The sequence below is a fragment of the Anoplopoma fimbria genome, chromosome 4 (assembly GCF_027596085.1).
Source record: "Anoplopoma fimbria isolate UVic2021 breed Golden Eagle Sablefish chromosome 4, Afim_UVic_2022, whole genome shotgun sequence".
Taxonomy (NCBI): Eukaryota; Metazoa; Chordata; class Actinopteri; order Perciformes; family Anoplopomatidae; genus Anoplopoma; species Anoplopoma fimbria.
In genome coordinates this window covers 6,624,483-6,643,997 of record NC_072452.1, presented here as the reverse complement: position 1 = coordinate 6,643,997, position 19,515 = coordinate 6,624,483, and the positions used below count along the sequence as shown (strand labels likewise).

Genomic DNA, 19,515 nt, shown 5'->3' with positions numbered 1-19,515 from the left:
GCCACTCTAGAATGAGGTTAACTAAGTTTAATGTACTACGTTTCCTGCATCGTGTTTCCTGGGAAAGTCATCTAGCCTCACTGATCATGCCCTTCAATCCTCAACCAGTATTTTCTTTGTCTAATTAAACTTGATTGGTGTTTCATTCACTATTTTTGGGTGATTAACACCTGAAAAGAGGGACAAGGTCAACTTTTTGCTATAGAAACATTAAGGCAAAACATGAATACGATAATTTATTATTGTGCTCAAGTTTACCTCCTGAGTTTTCCGCTATGCACCAGGATGTCTGGGGTCTGCATACTGGAACACTTTCAGGCTGTTGGTGACTTGATATCCTACTCTCTAGTGGTACATACCACAATGGTGCTTTTGTTGTAGTAGTAGCTGGCAAGCTTAGCTGTCCAGTCAGCTTAAATAAACACAACAGTACCCAACAAAGCAGTTAAGACTGTCGGTCCTTTCTCATGCCAAACCCATGTTGGCTCATTTCAGAATAGAAGCCTGACTTGTAACTGCTTGGCCAGCCTCACATTTGATATTTTTCTGAAACCATGATTCAGGAGAGACCGCAGGTGTGTCTGGTTAAACATTTCTTTAGAAAGTCTAGATACTCAGATCCTCTGATATTCAACAATCTTAAGGCTATTGCATATTGTAACGCTTAGCACAACTAGGAGAAAATTTAGACAAACTTGCACTACAGTATGCTCTAAGCATTAAATTTTTCATTGAGCTAAGTCATAAATAATTTGAGTATCCAGATACTGTTACAATGACCAATGGCTACAAAGGCTCTCCAAGGGCAGACCAAAGCCTTTCTTGACCCCTGAGCTTAACTTTACACTGGAATATCAGTTTGGGGGACTTCTGTTAACGTTCAGTGAAATAACAAAGATGTCAGCAAAGACTGCACAAAGTAACATTGTTGTAAAAAATTGGCCTTTTTCCTTCTCTTTACAGATATCCATGCCTGATCAACAAAATTGATGGATCACTGTGCTGCTAACCAAATGTGAGGTTATTTAAGCTACAGAAGTAGGCAAAATCCTGTCTGAACTCCAGAATGTCTAATAAGACATTCAACATGTCCACCGACCAAGTTGAGAGCACAGTTCCTCAACCCAACAGAGAGACCCTATCCCCCGAGAGTCAGTGCAGCAACTCGTCACTGTCGCCTTCACCTGACTCCAACAGCAGTGTTTCCAACCTGAGTGACAGAGAAACCAACAGCTCCCCTGACGTCAACATGCCGGAGTGCTGCCTCAGGGACTCCTACTCCTACAACACCACCTCGCCGCAGGATAAAGTCTTGTGTGGCGTAATCAGGAACCTGAACCCAGCTTTTATCGCCACACCTGTTGATAGCAGTGTGAATTTCTGGAATGAAAACTTGAGTCTGATGAGCAACCATGCAACTGGATTAGATAAGTACCCGACTTTCAATATAGACACAGAGGATGGAAGTAGCAGTGCAGTGATTTCTCCAGACTCTGCCGGTAGGGAAAGCCAACTGAGTTCAGGTGGGACTTCCCGTTGCGGATCAACTGAGAATGACTGCTGCTCCCTGAGCTCTGGGGAAATGGTAATAAGGAGCAACAGTTTTTGTCAGGAGAACCAGTCACTCTTGGTTGTCTCTTCCCTGGAGGAGTCGTCCATCTCTCTGGCTGCAGGCCATCCAGCATTCCCCGCTGAATCTAACCTCCTGTTAACCACTCTGCCGGAGGTACTTGGAAAATCCACAGAAAGACTCACAGAGGAGAATATAGACCACCTGATACTTGGCATGACTTTCACTCAGGAAGCTCTTCCCACTGAGGAAAATGATATGGCAGCATCCACCTCTCCTGTAGCTCTGCCAAGTGAGAATGAGGGTGGTTGTTTGACGACCTTTCTCTGTGAATCATCTCCTGCAGATTGTGGAAAAGAGGCTCCGTTTCCTACTGCTGAAGCAGAGCTATTGTCCCAATTCTCTGGCGCATTAACACCTGTACAAGGCAAGACTGTTTTATCCACTCTGTCAGCTACACAACACACTGATACGAACATTCACACTTCCACTCCAGTGCAAAACATTGGGAACATAATGCCCAGCCTCCCTTCCTTTTCAGAGTCTTCCTGCACTTCAAATGGAAGCAGCCCAGGACTTCACCCTGTTAAACGGCAGCAAATCTCTGTGACTGCTAACTGTATGGTTGCAGGACTGCCCCCTTCAGCCAGCAAAGTCAAGAAAATGGAAATTAAAAAGTTTCCCAGGCCAAACTTTAGCAGCGTAAAATCAAAAGTTGTGACGAGAAGTGTGCATCAAAGGTCGGTGTCAGGCCCTGCTTCACTGCAGAGACCATCACAAGTGAACAATAAACACACTGAAGCAGAAGCAAGAGCACCTATCAAGAGTAGTCCTGCCAAGTTTAGGATTAGTGCAGCAGCTGTCTTCACCCCAACTAAAACGATCAATGATGCTCAGAGACGAGTGAATACAGGGGCTGCTAACTTGGGCGTGACATTTATACAGTCCTCTGGACATTCTGCTGTGGATGGACTGGGGAAGAGTAGAGCATCCCCACCTTTCCAACAGCCAGCTGCAAATAAACATGCTTCAGCAGTCCAATGCAGTAACGCCAGCTCTGAAGCAGAAGAGGCAGCGCTGCATTCTGACTACACAAGAGAGATAAAGAGGATCAGCCTGGTGAGTATAGACTTCTAATGTATCACAATTTAAAAAATCAGCAAAACATTTTTTTTCTTATTTTTTAGTACTGCAGCTAACTTTGTAAGTTAATTAAATCCAAATATTTTGGACACTGGTCCACTGGTTGGAGCTGGCAGGGAAAATGTTTCTGTGTTCCAATTGCACAGAGCTGAGGAACTGAGTGAGAAATTGCTATCTTCGCAGACAGAGTCTAGCAAATCAACAACAGCGGGAGCCTCCTCGGATGAGCGTAGGAGCAGATTTCAAAGACTCTCATCTCCTAGACAATCAAGAGGAGCACCACTTTCACAACCTCCAGCTGCCAGTCCCAGACCAGCCACTCCGTCAACCAGGCGGGGCCAGGGAGCCCAATGGAGGGATGAATACAGGACCTCCAAAGCTGTGGGGACACCACAGTACAAGCAGAAGAACAGCACAGGTGAGACTCATAATTAATGGCCAATGTTAAAAACTGTACATGATTTGCCTTTTTTTAAGTAACATAACTTCACTGTGTGTAACCCTTCTTACCAAATTCATAAAAATCTTCATGTCACGTTTGAAAATGGCTAAAAACGCCATCTACTGTTTTAAATCAGCACTGATATTGTAAGACCAATTCTCAGACTACACAGTCATGAAATGAGAGAATGTTAACGCCATCTAATCAGACCCCCCTACTTGTTTGCCCCCACAGCGTTTATCTTTTTAACTTTTTACATAAACACTTACAGCACAAGCCTGTTCTCTCATTTCTGAGGACTGGAAATAAGGTTATCAGCACATAACAAGATTCTGGTGAATCAATGACCAACTATATGACCAATTATATGGTGAAAGCAATGTACTTTCCTACGCTTTGACAAAAGCATGTAGATGAAACATTAAGTTGTTTTGAGCGGCTGGCTAATTAACTAGATAAGGTTGGCTTGCTCATTCAGCCATGCCATTCATGCTGAGGTTACTCCGGTAACTGAAACTGACAGAAACAGCAGGCTGGTGGTCAGCGGCAGCTCTGGGTCCAAGCTCCCCACTGCTAGGATACTACAGTCTGGAGGAGAGCAGACAACAGTTTTGGAGACTGAGTGGCTAGGCTTTATGCTGTCTTAATCTGCCGGCGCAGTATTCTCCTAGCAGTGGGGATGGCAGTGCACCATGACCTATTGCGCTTTTCAAAGCTACTGTAGTTGTCATGTGTCGACTCTGTGTGAAAGCTTTTGTCATATACAAGTGGGCTTGGTTTAATCTCTTCACCCCGTGGCCACTTTTTACCATTTTTTTCAAAATGATGCAGTGGGTGCACTTAGGCTCTGATCTTGGCCTGAATTACACAAAGTTGTCCCCAAACTTTGACCTGTCAATGTCCTTAAATAAACATTGACAGTAGGTCACAATCATCCCCCATAAGTCTTGTGATCTACCTTTGACTAAGCACAGAGTCAATGATTTCTTAACTATTTCCTCTGTTGTGTAAACCGAGAGTATTGTGCAATACGCCTGTTTAACCCTTTTTGTACTTGAAACAAGCACAGTAGAGAAGTTGACTTGGACTGTAGTTGGAGGGCCATATAGGATTGAGGGCAGCACCAGAGGTACACGGTTTGTTGTGCTTTTTATGTACTGTAGCTGAAGCAGGACCCTTCAAAGCAACAGTAATGATATAAGAGAGTGATTTATAGTCCTCAGATGACTAAACATTTGAATTTTTTTTTATTTATTTTTATAATTTATTCAAAACTTGCCGCTATCATTCCAGAAGTAATTAAAATGCCTGCTACAATATTTGAAAAAAAAGTTTAAGTTTTTAAGTTGTGTCGCCTCCCAGCACAAATCGTGGGCCCCATCATGGAGGAATTGACAAATTCTAGGTGTTAACATGTTAGCACATGCAATTGTAAACTGAAATGATTCAGATTGTAGTAAAGCATATTCCCCATCAGAGGGTGACATTGAGCTGTTCCTCTAATGGACCTACTGTTGTCCTCCTGATGAGCTCAGCCATGTTCCACAGGAACAGTGTTGGACAGATGTCACCTCCGGTCTCTCGTCCAGGTCTTGGGGGGGGGGAAAACGGCTAACACCCTCTGCCCTTCTGCTATTCATAATAAGAATCCTGGGGAAGGAGGGGGACTCTTCCTCTGATGGGAAGCCATCATCTACGAGTGGAAAAAGCAGGGGAAGGAAAGGGAGGTTTAGAGCTCACCAATAGTGTCAAAGTGAGAACACATTGTTTTTAAACAAGCACCCTGAGCACAGTAACAAAGCAATAACTTTCTCTTGCTCCGGCTACAGAGACGCCTCACTGAGATGCATTATTTCGTTCAACGTAACTTTTTTTTTTGTTTGTTTGTTTGTATTCAATCATATTTGACATGTTTGCTGTAGTCAGTAAGATACATGCAGGTGAGTTTTGCACAATTTCTATACTAAATGTAACAAGTTATAGGTAAGCTGCTGGGGATCATTTAAATTTCAGAAATTGATATTTACATTGTTTTCTATGTGTTTTTTTTTAAAACTAGTTTTGCTTATGGGCATATGTCTCTAAAATATCCCATTAAAAATGACTCATTATACTACTACCCGTTATGAGAATAATATTGGCTGCTTTATTAAGCCTGATTTGGCCTATCTGGGAGCTCTGTGGACTTTTTTTCTACCCGTGTTTGTACTCATGAGCAAAACACTGGTAAGCTCAGTATGCGTATTTGTCCTTAATAAAGCTGACCTTAATGTTTATTTTTGCTCCATTGCATCCCAGGCAGTCAGAGAGTGCAGGCAACAGGAGAGCCATCCCTTGGAACGGCCTCAACAGCAAGCATTAAGCTTCAACTCAACGGATCCCGACCTCCTCGGCCTTCTCCTATGGGCCCTCCTCCTACTTCTAGACTACCACGCAAGACACTGCGGCCATCCAGGAGCCTTGCTGAGTCCAGTGTCCACAGTGAGCTGAGTGAAGGTGCCGGGAGTACACAAGGTAAAACTTAACAAGGATTTACACAGTTTTTAGAAATGGGATGTTCAGTCCCCACAGGCTATTACATAAAGGTATAAAATCAGTTTAATGCAGGTATTTTCCAGGATCCATCCATGTTGTTCATTGTGCTTTTTAACACATCTGGACATGGAGGGGAGGAGCCTCTGTTCTCAATGGTGACCCACTTCAGGCATCAGGCTTGGACGTAAATCTCCCTGGGGCAAATCTGTCTCTGATTTGATACCTCCACATCTGCCAACATACTGGAGCTTGACATCTTAAAAACATTGTGACAAGTCTCTTTTATTTTTAAAATCTGTATGCAAATCATTCTGTATTGCTGCTGAGCTTTGAGTGGTTCTGATGTGTTCTGATGACATTTTATATTCTTACTGGTGTGTTGTATTAAGACAAGGGCCAGTGTTGGACAGCAGGATCTCTTACTCCCAGCATCTTCAACAGCATGCAGGTCTATGATTGGCTGAGAGGATCTATATTCACAAGTGGGGACCCCCCTTTGTGGTTGTCATGGCAACGGGTTCTATTCCACTCTAGTTCACACACACACACACACAGTGTTGCCTGGAGGATAGGGAGCAGACATACACAACAACTGATGTTGTCTGAGGTGAAGAACAGCAGCAGTTTCCCTGTTCTTATTATTGATTAAAAACCAATGGCTGGTTACACAGGACTTCGAAGCTGCACTTGGACTGAATTTCCCGCTCATGTTTTCAACAACTCCTCTTTAATAGCACAGGGCAGTGCAGCATCCACCTGCGATCTCACCCTTTTGACATGCCTGCTCATTGGATCCTATCGTTTTTGTATCATCCCTTTGTTAGCTGCGCTTAATGGAAAAGATGAAAAGCTTTGGATAAGTAAGTGAGACTGGAAGTTGAATCATAATTGTGGTATCCATGGTGAAGTGTTCAATTGGAAAAACTTATGGATATTTTCATTAGTTTAGTTCAGATGACTTAAATACTTTAACATGCGAGATATTCATTCAGTCTTTGTTTATAAATTCAATTCTTTATTTGCTATCTCTTGCTTTGGTAAATTTTGTCATAATGGGCACATTAAAATTACCCTTTGTTATCTCATTCATTGAATTTTACCTAAATTGTAATTTTAAGGATGTGTTTAAATATTATCCAGAATCATTTCCATAGCCTTGTCGCACTTGCGGTTGTGCTTGTTATGGTCCGTTCAGATCCTCTAAGTTGACAGACATGTCATGTCAGTGGTGATTACAGCAGTAATTATTTGAAAGCAAAGAGGTATTGAGGTGCGCAGTGAAATTTCAAATGCTTTTAAGAAAACCCATGTGGTGATTTGTTGTATTTAACCAGCGCTTCTCAATTTGTTCAACAGTTTCTGGAGGACCTTCACATAAACCATCCCCTTTCAAAACTCTGCTTAAAGCTAGACTCATCACAACCCCTGGGGAAAACACTGGACCATGTAAGGATACTTCTCTCTGTATACACACACACAAACATTTCAGACTTGATTTTTCCTTTTTATCTTGTTTTCCTGTCCAATGATTTTTGTTTTATTTAAGTTTGAAGCCATTGAGCTTGAATTTTGATCCTAGTTAAGTCTCCCTTTCCTAACTCAATCTGATATCACATTGATTTTATCATTTCAAACATTGTGTGGTTATCGTTCTTGTCGATTAGGGCTGTTTGATGCTGATTGAATTAAATAAGCTTTATCTTTGCTTTTGAACAGTATGTTTGTTTGATCAAACCTTGTGGATTCTTTCCAGCATAAAAGCTGTCAGTTCTTCTGGTCAGTAGCCAGTCTGCTCCATTATGGGTCAGATTAACTCACACCGCTTGTCTCACCTGGATCTTCTGCTTGTAACAGCTTTGGCCCCAGCATGCAAACCTGCTGCTCCCACCAGCAAGGGCACTTCATACTCTACAGTCAGTCCTCTGAGAAGGACCTCTTCTGCAAGACTTGTTCGTCTAAATTCAAGTGGACCTGGTAAGAGTTCAATTGTATCCATTTGATTTTTTTTTTTGCGTATTGTCTGTGTTTTAACTAAATATTTAGGTGGGCTTGTTTTCAGAAAATATTTGTTATTGTGCTTTCTGTAATAATGGTATAGTACAACAACAACAAAATAGAAATGCAATTTAAGCCCCTTTCTTATTAATGTGCCAACACTGTTTAGTTTTCTTAACAGAGACCTGATAATGTATTTGCATCGACTACAAAGAGCACTCTCCAATGACTCCTTGTCTTTGATTGCTGTTTCAAGTCAAGTGTCTATTTATAGGAAATGAATGCGTTAATTAAATTAATATGGATTACTTTTGTTGTACTTGGAAAAAAAACAAGCTGAGATGTTGGAAGTGTTTTTTTAGAGCCATGAATATTGTCTGCAATCGTCCTCTTAGACCGCATACAGTCCCAACAACCTTCAGCAATAAAGTAGGACCACCTATATGCATCCTGTAAGGCGAAATAAGGGTGAAAAGTCTCCAAAAAAACACTGCTCCTAGTGCACAGTAATAGTTTAAGGTGACCCTATATAAGGAGAACAATATTTGTATCAACTCCTCATTTAGCTATGGTGGCTGACAGTAAGAAATTATTGTTTCAAGGTTTAGAAATAGAATGAACCTGAAACTATGAAAGTGAAGGGGATAAAGGTAGTACGCTCTTGTGGCTTTTATACAGAGAGTTCTTCTTTAAGCTGAATCTAATGTTGAAATAGTATTTTTTTAAATTTGAATGCTGCTCAGTGCTATAAGAATGTTTACAGCTGTAATGTGTGCTCTGTTTTACTGCTTTTGTTGCTCTCTGTGGATCCCATACAATGCTTGATGCATATTTTCATGCTCTTCATGTGTTTACAGTGTCTTTACGGCGCAGTTGAGCTTATAGTTTTGCAGAAATCGGATGGAAAAACATGCTACATTATAAAACGCTCATTTAGTCAGCACATTTTTTTGAGATTTGGATCGAATGTTTCACAGTCATAGCTGAGGACACAGTTTCCCAGAGAGCTGTGCCAGCCAAGCTGTTATTCAGATCATCAGACAAACGCATGCCACAAGAAGTCTGTTCTCTCCTGCCATCCCGCTGCTGGTGACACAAGGAAAGAGAGTAAATGAGAGGAAGAGTGAGGGGAATGGGTTTAAATTCCCATTGGCTGCTGATATGCTGTTAGCTCCTCCCACCCCACCCCCTCTGCTCTCTTCCTATCATCCTGGCTCTTCTACAGCACCGCCATCATTAATCTATGAGATGCTGCTTTGCTCTGCTGTGGGAGATTCATGTGTTTGTTGAATAAGCTGAAGCCTGGCTTTACCAAGAGGATTAAGGGATTTTTGTATGTTTTCCCCTTCCCCTATCCCATCTATTAGGCTGTGCCACAAACCACTAGACCAGCCTTTAACCTTTTTATGTATTTTCCAGCCTTTAAAGCTTGGAATTAGATTTTGAGTTGGGAGACCTGCCATGCTGAACTGGGTGCCTTCGCTTTTTTCAAGGTTGTTTCAGTGGCGTAACTCTTACTACTCTTTTTGTTGATTTTTGGCTGTAAGGTCTGCTTTTACCTGAGGAATGATGCACTGAGGCACCACGTGGCATGTTGTTGACACCCAGCATCAAGCTTCTGGATTTGTAAACAATTTTTTCTTAAGTAATCGTTGGCTAAAAACATTGGCCGTCCATCTTTGTTTTTGAGAGATGTTATGGTCTCCAAAGCTCTCCCTGTCGAACATCCACGTGCGTCTGACAGCCAAGGGTTTACTCCGAAACATCCAGCTGCTGTCAGGATGCAGGAAGAACACAGTGGTTTTCCAAGCAGGTCTGTCCGTTATTTCATTATTGAATATTTCTACCAACATTGTTATGGTTTTTGTGCCTGCTATAGTATAAAGCCAATCCTACCAGTGTTTGCTTCTCACACATAGACCTGTGCGGTTAGCTGTTACAGAAATCTATTTTTAAAATTGCTGTTTACTCGTTGGCAGAGCGGGAGGTTCATCTTTCATTTACCCACCTTGATCACCGAAACACGCAGCCCTGAGCAGAAATATTGTAGGGTTAATTCAGCAATAATTGTATTGAAGCAAACATCAGATTTGTCATATTGACTTTTCAATATGACTTTTATTATTTTTGAGGCCACCTTTTATTATACGACTGTGTGTCAAAATGCACGTTGTCTTGCTCTCCTGCTCACTGGGACACCCAGCACTCCCGTTTCAACCTGAGATATACCAAGTTTATTTTGGTTCATGGTCTCAGTTTGAACCATGGGAACCTTGTTGAACAGGACTGTGGGAAAACAGGAGCTTCCTGTGGTTCCCACATTATTTAAAGCATTCTTCTCCTGTTTTTGAAAGGTTATGACCAAATAAGGTTATTTATTTTTACAGTCAGTAGGATTACGATAACTGTATGTCTTTTTTAAAAGGAAATAATTAATTGTTTACTTTAAAAATGGTAGTAAAAGTATTAACAAGGTGTCCCATGAATCAGTCACTCATTTATTTATTCATTTATTTTAGATAAGTTTCCAGTGAATTTTGCACAGACAGTTATTGTCTTGTATTGTGTCAACCAAGTGATATAACAAGTGCCTGATTGTGATGGGTCTCTCACCCATCATGCTTTGTGCTATGGCGTGCTGTCTCTTTACAGCAACAGAGCACTATGTGGTGGAGTCACTAAATCGCTCAGTATTTGATGTAAAGTGTACAAATTGAAATGGTAGACTATACATTTGTTAATGTGGGAATATATGTTTTTCTGTTTTGTGACTACATATGAGAATTACACTAAGCTGCCCTCAGAGAAAATGTATTTCTGAATGAAGCAATTACATGATTCTAAATTGTACCCTGAATATCAGACTGTATTCAGTGTTATTCACCACTATGTGAATCTCTGAACCGGCCACTTCTTTAGACCATTTTGAATTATTCAAAAAAGTTGAGAGCATGTTTTTTTTTAGATTCAGCAGAAATGTGTTGCATAATGTCCACTGCTGGTCTTGGATACAAGCACAAGATACTAGCCAGAGGAAAACTAACACAAATGGGAATATCTTACTGTCAATTCCTCTTTATATAGACATGTTAAAAGTGGCATCAGCAAATATAGCTATGATCCCAACCATTTTTTTTATGATTGTCTCATGAGTGAAAGCAAAAGGAAATCATAACAACATTTTACTTCAAAGTTTAAAAAAAAAAAAGCACATAATTATTAAATGCTACTATATTACAGCGGAATAAAATATTGACATGCCATTTAGTGACAGCTATTTATTATTCACAACATGTTGATTAACATAATCACATAAACAAATGTGATATTTCCCCATTATGATATGATACTGCCACTCTGCAGTAGCTCAACAGCCTGAGTATGTCACTGAGGTGGGCTGTACTCTGCAGGTCTGTTTGTGTAACATGTTGTCTGTGATGCTGCTTGAGATGGCGTCACCTTCGGGCTCTTTGCACAGCCAGCAGAGGGCACCCTCCATTTAAAGAAACCCTTGTAGATTTAGTAAACTGCAGCATCATCAAAATGATTGAAAGCTGAGCAGCACAGTTGAAGTGTTTGTTGTAGACCTGTATCAGAAAAAGGTTTTCTATTTTGACATTTGTCATGCTGTACGAATGTACTGCACATGATGAAAAAATAAGTAGGGGAAAAAACATAGTCTAAAAAGAATTGGGAGAATGCAGCCCGGACACTGAGGTGGAAATCTGTTTTTCTGCTCTTGAATGTCTACAAAATTCCACACGCTCAAGAACATACATGTGAAACCGTTCACCAAATTAAAGCATTGGAGGCCAAAACATTCTGTAATTTATTTAAATGGTAAAGTATGTGTCTTGTTTGTTTGTTTGTCTTGAAGGCTGTGCCTGTCTTTTATGCTGAACAGTTGACTTTAGCTCTGAGACAGGGAGAGCACTGACAAACTAGTTTTTTGAAGTGAACTGCACATCCTGTTCTCACATAGGTTTTCGTTTTGCTCCGTCACCACAGTGGTGAGCCAGCCAGCCAGCCTGGGGTGTCATTCTCTCTGCAGTATTCTGTTGACCCCATCAGGCCAGGGCTGTCTTCTCTACAGCTCCTGGATCAGCTGTCTACAGTAGGCAGGGAAGATATTTCCTCTGGTTAGATTGAATACCTTCTGCTCACTGCCAATAGAAACAGCTGGGTCTTATTTTGAAAGGCATTCCAATAACTGCTGCTCTGAAATATGTCCACATCCCACACTTACATGCTGGTGTTATTCTGGGACGTTATCTGTTTTTAAAATGGTGCCCTGTTTAGTGCATCTAAATTTAACTTGAATATGCTCCAGGTCTTGTGGTTCATAAAAGGCCTGGTTATAAACAAGCTGGGGTTGTGCCTACATAGTATTAGGGGAGCACACTAGAGTGGATTCAGTACAGCACAGTACCTTTTTTTTTTTTTTTTTTTTTTTTTTTTTTTTTTTTTTTTTTTTTTTTTTTTTTTAAAGTCGATTAATCACTGGATTTCTTTTATAAATTGAATTGCAATGTCTATGTTTGAATATTTCAATATTTATTTTGGGTTATTTTTGCATTTTATCTTAATTGGCTCCAACAGCTGTCATCATAAACAGCAAACGGAGCTGAGTGAGTATCCCCACAGTACACTGGTGGTGCAATAGATTCCACTCACTGGTTTATTCTCACCGCTGTGTTACATAACGCTCACTCAAGTCTCCTTATAAACAAACTGTGCTTTCAAAGAAACACACAGGTGTCCTTTTCTTCCCTCTTGTCACCTGTAACACTCAGTTGTAGCGGGTTTGTCATTTTTGGGTCCCTCTGTTGTGAAGTCTCAGTGTTGTAGAGGACTAAACAAAGTGTTCTTCATTAGTAGGATTGATGGTAGCTATTTTACGGGGGTGATGTATTTGTAAAGCTGATGTAAATCGAAGCTACAGTAGCAGGGCCTTGCTAAAATACTTTCCCCTTGGTGAAGGTGGAGTCTGCACCTAGATTGACTTAAGATATGGAAAAACTAATTGCATTCAGGGGATCATTTTTACGTCGGGGCTGTTGGAGGAGCAGCACTGGGACTCGTCAGGCTGGCTGATCTGGAAAGAGCAGTTCCGTACTGCAGAAATATCCAGGGCTTTGACACTGGAGCATGCTGCATCCGTGACCCTGACGGGAGTGTATAGGGTGGTATGGTGATGATGATCAACGTTGTCACCACACTCAACACATGTTCTTTCATAGTGGACCGCTCCCGCCAGCAACACCCTCCGCAGCAAGCGTCCCAACCGAACCAGCGTACTGGGCCGCCGGATGTGTTGCCAGTGAGTAACGCCGATGGGAGGCGGAAGGACCAGATCATCCAGCAGTTCAGGGGACTCCTGGCAGCTGGTAACTGCAGATTTCAGGCCTTCGTCATCGTCTTGCAGCGAACCTTGGCTGAGGTATGAACATCTTTATTTATAGCGGGATGTTAATTTTCAAAATGTTATATTTGAGCAGCATGGACTCAAATTCCTTTTTATTCACTGAAAATAGAAATGTATTTTAAACAACAGACCTATACATATCATAACAATAATGTGTATCTGATTTCAGAAATCATGACACTTACAGATCAGCAGCCTCGATCAGTTTGTGTTCAAACCGAGACCGACAGAGTGGCTAACGTTACCATGTTATCACACAAGGTCGCCTGGTTTAAAGAATGTATCATATATATGTCAGGCAGTTATCCATGTGGATGCCCAATATCTGTCCAACTAGTGGAAACCATACCCATAATGCAATTCAGAAAGAAGTAATCTATCACATAGTTTTACTTCACTATGCTTTCCATTTTGCATCATTTTATGGAAACCTGCGATTAAACAGTAGACAAGTACTTTGTCTTAGCTTGAACTTATGTGTTATAAAGTATACAGTGGTAAAACACAAAAATGCCAAGTGAGCTAAAATGTCCAGATAAGGATTGTTTTAATCTCTAAATTTACAGCTTGTGGTTTTGAATATATCTTTATGACATAACTACATAACTAAGTGTTGCAAAATCAAATCCTGTGTGTTAATACAAGGCAATCCAAATGGTATTTCTATTTACAGCAAAAGCATGGGAGGGGGTAATTGTGAGGGTATAAGGGGCTTCACACACAGACACTCTTGGAAGCTGTCCAAACACAAAACAGCCCTGTTGTTGTCATCCACTGAACAACTGAGGCTATACTTGATCAAAGAGAAAACTTGCTCCATTTAAGAATTCATCTTTATTGCAGCAGAAGATTTTAACAGGAGAGCTGAATTTATTCCGGTTTTTAATCTAAAAGCTTGCCAGTCTTTCAGTGCAGTTGTACCTTTTCATAGATTCATAGGTCATTCAGGTAGACAAACATGACGCTGAGAGCCTTTTTAAAATATGAAAGTTTAAACTTGCCGTTTGTTAAGGTTCTGTTTTAATAGTGCTGCCATGTGATTGACTTCCAGGAATTAATCTACGCACAGTGCAGTGCAAACAGACTTATCCTATTAGCTGCCCTCCACCCAACCCCAACCATCTACTCCCTCATTTAGTTGTTGTAAAAGTGTAATTATGATTCGGTGCTTGGACACTGTTAAGTATATTTAATCTGACTTTACAGTCTAATAAGTGAATTATGAAATTAAATAAAATTAGCCAAATGCAGTTAGTTAAAATATAAATCCATGTTGTCCTTAAACCTAGAGAAAAAAAATCAGACCCTCTGTCACCTGTCTGAATAAATGTCACAAGCTGTTTCAGTCCCCGTGGTTAACTTTAGAAATGTGTTACATGTGTTGATTGAGTGATACAACTGGAATGTACCATCCAAATATAAATTGTCTCATGTCTTTGAATATAAAATATGAGATGATTTTAGTGCCTCTCTTTAAATTGTAACGATGCTGTTGCATTGACTATTGTCAAACTTCAACACACAGAGATAGTTGAGGCACTAGTTGTAGTTGTAGAACCCCGTGGTAAACCAAGGTCAAATGTGTAATACTTTGGGTTTTATGTCCTTGTCAGTTGAGGCTAGATTCAGTGGCACAGAGGGCAGACATCAAGTCTACCAGGACTTTTCTCTAGAGGCGGCTGGGAACTTGCCATCATTCCTTTGCAATCCACTGGAGCTTATCTGACATTGCTGCTACCCCTCAGACACATCAGCAAAGGGAATTAGGGCCAAATCAATTTTGAGGTTGTTAAAAAAACGAGGAAAAAAAAAACCTGCTTGAACACATAAATCTTTATTCAGCTTAGCATCCCTGTACTGCAGATACGGTAGACTTGCAGGGCACCAGGGTGGTGCAGAGGAAAAACATGTCAGAAGTGACCCTATTTCCAACCCTACTGTAGCTCCAGCGTAGTGGAGCAGTCCATCACACACAAATTAGCGTTTATTTGTGTTTGTGGTTGCGGGTTTCATATACTTGAGTCACTCATTCTGGTTTATTGCTGCCGTGAGGTGAAAAGTGGCTTTAAACTCATCAGTGTTTGAAATCTGTTGTTAGCAAGCAATGTGCTACTGTATGTATTAGCAAGGGTCTCTGGAGGAAAGGGAAACAAATGGAGTATCTTAGCTTCTAATATGAAACATGTGGCCTAGAAACAAGGGGATGTTTGTTGACGAGTGTTAACAAATGTATTAAAGTGGTTGTGCACTTGAGCTCTCTGCAGCTGAGAACTTTTTTCCGAAAAATAAACCACTGCTTCACTCAATCCTAATACATAAAGTCACTCGTGCATCTCTTTCCTTTGGCCTAGATTACAGCAACTCCCTTTACTCCTGCCTTAGTTTGATACCAGACAGATCCCTCGTGGCAGCGTTCTGGGGTAGTTGCAGTTGTGACAGAGTTCATGTCAGTCCAATTTTAAGCCTTAGTGGGCTTCAGCGATTACTGTTGTTTTATAATTGCTGCTGCCAAGAGTTGAACAAATACAGGTATTTTGATTATGCAGTCAAGTGTCGTAAGTTATTTTGACATTTGCTCCTGAGCTGTTCACGAGCCTTCCAAACCATCAACCATGAGCCATCAACATTTTTGCATGTTGTAACTTGAGTACTCATTCCAGTCATTAAAAAGTCATTAGTAATGGAATTATACAAAACAAAAGCTGGAGAAAAATGTGTCCAGATACTGAATCATGTAATGCGACAGCTGGTGTTTAAGGCACAGTGTGTGATCTCCAGTCACTGGTGTTTGACTCATATGTGTTTGGGTGGTAGGGTTGTGAAACTGATTACATCAACAATTACTTATAACACAACATGTTTGTTCCTCTCACTGACTCACTAGCCCCAACCTCCACTGAAACCAGTGATTCAAGTGGGGATGTTTTATCACACACACAACTTGCATTTAATATTTAAAAAATCAATTCAGTACACAAGAATAACAGATTTGTGTGTGTGTGTGTGTGTGTGTGTGTGTGTGGACGTGTGTGTGTGTGTGTGTGTGTATGGACGAGTCTGTGTGGATGCAGTGTGCAATGGAATTTGGTGGCAAATCATCAGGCCAAGAATAGGAGGTAGGTACTCACCAGCATGGTTTGAGAATGTCCCAGCTGTTGACTTGATATGGTTATGAACAGCAGCCAAACACTAAGGACGGGCTGAGCACTGTTTCTTATCATCTGCTTGAATGGAGCGTGTGAGCACTGGCCCTGGTTTGACATACCTTCTCTCAGAGAGAAAATGCTGGGAAACACATCAGCGTTTCAGCAGAGGAATGGAAGCACATTCCCCCCAAAAAACAGAAACAATTCACTCTCGCTTTACATCAATTGCTATCTGATACTGACAATATTTCTTGGAACTTCTATCTTGATCTGAGGCAATTAGTCATCGATCTTAGTGTGCCATCAAGTGTTATTCTACACCTGACTTGGTATCATATTGATATACACTGGGACATGTCTGCTTTTTGCCCCCGGGCTAGATGTCCCTTAGACTTGCATAGGCTTTACCATCAGTTTGTAAGATGGTTTCTAGGGCAGTCTGATAAGTGATTACCAGGTCGACAAGTGACATCATTTTCTGTAATTCTACACAGTGACTGTAAAGACTTGGGCTCACACAGAAGCCGGGAATGTGATCTGTCTCAGCATGTTATCATCTTGTATAGATTGGACCCATGAAGCCTTGCAGCAGAGTGTATGCAGAGGGGTGAGGGGATGATTCAATGTAGGTTTGGATGAGTGGTGGGGGATGGGGGTAAGGAAGCCTCTCCATGTTTCCCCTGGGAAGGTCACTGCGCAGCGCAAGTCCTGCTCCATCAGCTCTGTGCAATTTATCTGTTTGCTCCTCTCCGGCTGCCTTTAGTGCTGTCTTAAAGTGACCTCACCTCACTGATGAGGAGGCTGTCCTTGCGCAGACTGTAGCCTGCCCCTTTTTTTTTAGGTGTAATACGGTAATGTGCTCTGCAGTCACTCTCCTCAGCCAGCAGAGCAGCTTTTTCAGTCCGGCCTCAGATGTAGTCGGAGCAGTCTGGGAGGAGGTGTTTGTGGTGGTGGTGGTGCGTCCACCTGGACCACTGTTTGTCCTGGAGTACTGGGTCTCCATAGCTGGAGGGGGGAGACTCCAGCTAGCAAGCCTCAGGCTGAGGCTGGATCATGGGCTGTTCTGGCAGCAGAGCGTGCCTTAGTGCTCCCTGTGCTGCAGAGAGGGTAACTGGCTTCTACATTGTTCTTCTCTGCAGTGAGGAATAGATGCAGTTCTGGGATAAAGCAGGACAGGGTGGACTATATTTCCTTTTGTAAACTGATCAGTGAAGTCATATTTGACTTTGACTCAGGTTCATAATTGAATTATGCAGGCTGTGTGATGTACTGTTTAGTGTATCAGGATGTTTATGTGAATCGGCATAGTCAGAGAAAGGTATTAAACTAGATGTAAACAATTTGGGTATTTGGCATACGTCAATTTTAAATTCTGGAGGAGCACTGCAGTTGCAGCCTCTTTACTGCAAAACTGAGTCAGACAGGGAGAAGTAAAAGAGTTGGGCTCACAGAAAGCATGTGCTAAGACTGAAAACACAGGATGAATGTCTATTTTTCCTTAAACTCCTTTCCTTGCTGCTGTGGTGCTTTTGATGTATTTGCATTTGGCAGTTGAACACAATATCCTGGAAGGAAAACCCGTACTCATTAGATGGTTATGTGTCAAGGGTGTTTCCCAAGCAGAGCCTTTCTGCTGATCTTAACTGTAAGAATGGAAGCTCAAAAAATGGCATTGACATATTTCTGAGCATGTGCATGACTGTTTACATTTCTTATCCCTCTGCAGCGTGATGAAGCCACAAGGCAGTGCAGGGATCTGTCCCAGGAGCTGGACAGCCTTCAAGGAGAGCTTGGTAAGTTAAGTCACCTTGATAACACAGCAGCTGTGTTTAAAGTTGTTATCACCAACGCACACACTTCTGCTACAGGGTCTGCTTTTAGTTCCCCTTTCTGAATGTTCAGTTTAGATGATAAGGAAACATTTAGGGTCATGTTCGTATAAACAATGAGGACAAATAAGTTTTACTGCTGTTTGCCATTGTATTTTTCATTATGATTTATGTTGGGGGTTTTTTTACTACTTTTTTTGTGTTACTGTGATCTTAAGCAGTAATTGATCTAATTTAATTTAATTGATACTTTAAATTAGATGTTTATGTGAGGCATTATTCTACACTGAATTTAGTCATCATTGCATTACACACTCCACTGTTATTTTATTTAATAATAATGTACTCTTATTTGAGGGAGCTTGTGTGACGAATAGTTTCATGAATGAAATATTCCCTCTGTATTCGGGGGGGGGTCTTATACACTTGTTTGCTTTTGCTCACCAAATAGATCCCCCCCTTTGGTTCGTCCTCCACTCGTTGAGTGCTTTGTCCGCTGCTGAAAGTCACATGCCTATTTGTCAAGGCGTGTGTGTTTTAAGTGTTGCTGAGTAGACTGGTCAGCCAATTCCCTGGGGAGTGGCAGGCTGACCTTTGACCCCGCACCGGAGGGGCTCCCAGTGGCGGAATGCCACACCACCTGAGGCCTTGTGAGGGCTAGAGGACAATGACCTGTGTTTTCTGTCCAGCCTATGAGCGCTCACGCAGAGTAGTAGCTTTTGTACGTACAGACACATGTGCTCTACCAATACACGCTCACTCACCAGCTTTCCTCTCTCGTACTCGAGGCAGCTGTAGTGTTGGGGCTCCTCCCCTCCATCACAGCCTCGGGACTTCCACATGACTGCTCTTATATGCTGAGCGCTGTTTTATCTGTGCTTTACCACATTCTGCACGTCAGGGAGGCTGTGAGACCTACACTGACCTTAAATGGACCTTTTTGTATTGTGTCTAGTAAAAAATGTTTGGAAGTCCGGTCCTATTCTTATATGTCCGCTTTCAGTTAAATCCCTCCTTAGACTGTGTCGCTGCCTGTTTCCACAATGATCTCACTCCTCATACAGCAATAAAATACAGTCTTGGGCCACAGCCAAAATTGTTATACAACCACACCCGCAAAATCCTATCTAAGAGGGATGTTCTTTATATGCGACACTTCCAAACACCCATCACCCTGCTGACTGTTTGCCAGAATGCAGCTAACTTTAGATTAACTGGGCGCTCCTCCCACATGTGAGCCGTGAGGTGGGTTTGGACATGAAAGGCTCATATGACCAGATCTCTATTACACATGGTTGTGGAGTGCAGGGCTTCATTTAATGAGCTGTACATGCCAAAGCCTGCTAGACAGTCCCTATGTTAGCTTGGCAACTGTTCCTGGATCTGCTGCTGTTTTTCCACTCTTGGTAAGGTGAATCTTCATGCTTATG

At 41.6% G+C, this 19,515-nt stretch overlaps 1 protein-coding gene across 5 annotated transcripts in view; it reads left to right on the top strand.

Moving 5' to 3' along the window:
- mtus1a (microtubule associated tumor suppressor 1a) overlaps positions 1-19,515 on the top strand; it is a 29,196-nt gene that overhangs the window by 4,888 nt on the left and 4,793 nt on the right. For all 5 annotated transcript variants that reach the window (XM_054598059.1, XM_054598056.1, XM_054598057.1 and 2 more), the window contains 7 exons: positions 964-2,689; positions 2,897-3,131; positions 5,454-5,669; positions 7,047-7,136; positions 7,545-7,664; positions 12,926-13,125; positions 17,983-18,049. In XM_054598059.1, the coding sequence (XP_054454034.1) occupies positions 1,067-2,689; positions 2,897-3,131; positions 5,454-5,669; positions 7,047-7,136; positions 7,545-7,664; positions 12,926-13,125; positions 17,983-18,049 (2,551 nt within the window). In that variant the 5' untranslated portion in view covers positions 964-1,066. The remainder of the gene's footprint in view (positions 1-963; positions 2,690-2,896; positions 3,132-5,453; positions 5,670-7,046; positions 7,137-7,544; positions 7,665-12,925; positions 13,126-17,982; positions 18,050-19,515) is intronic.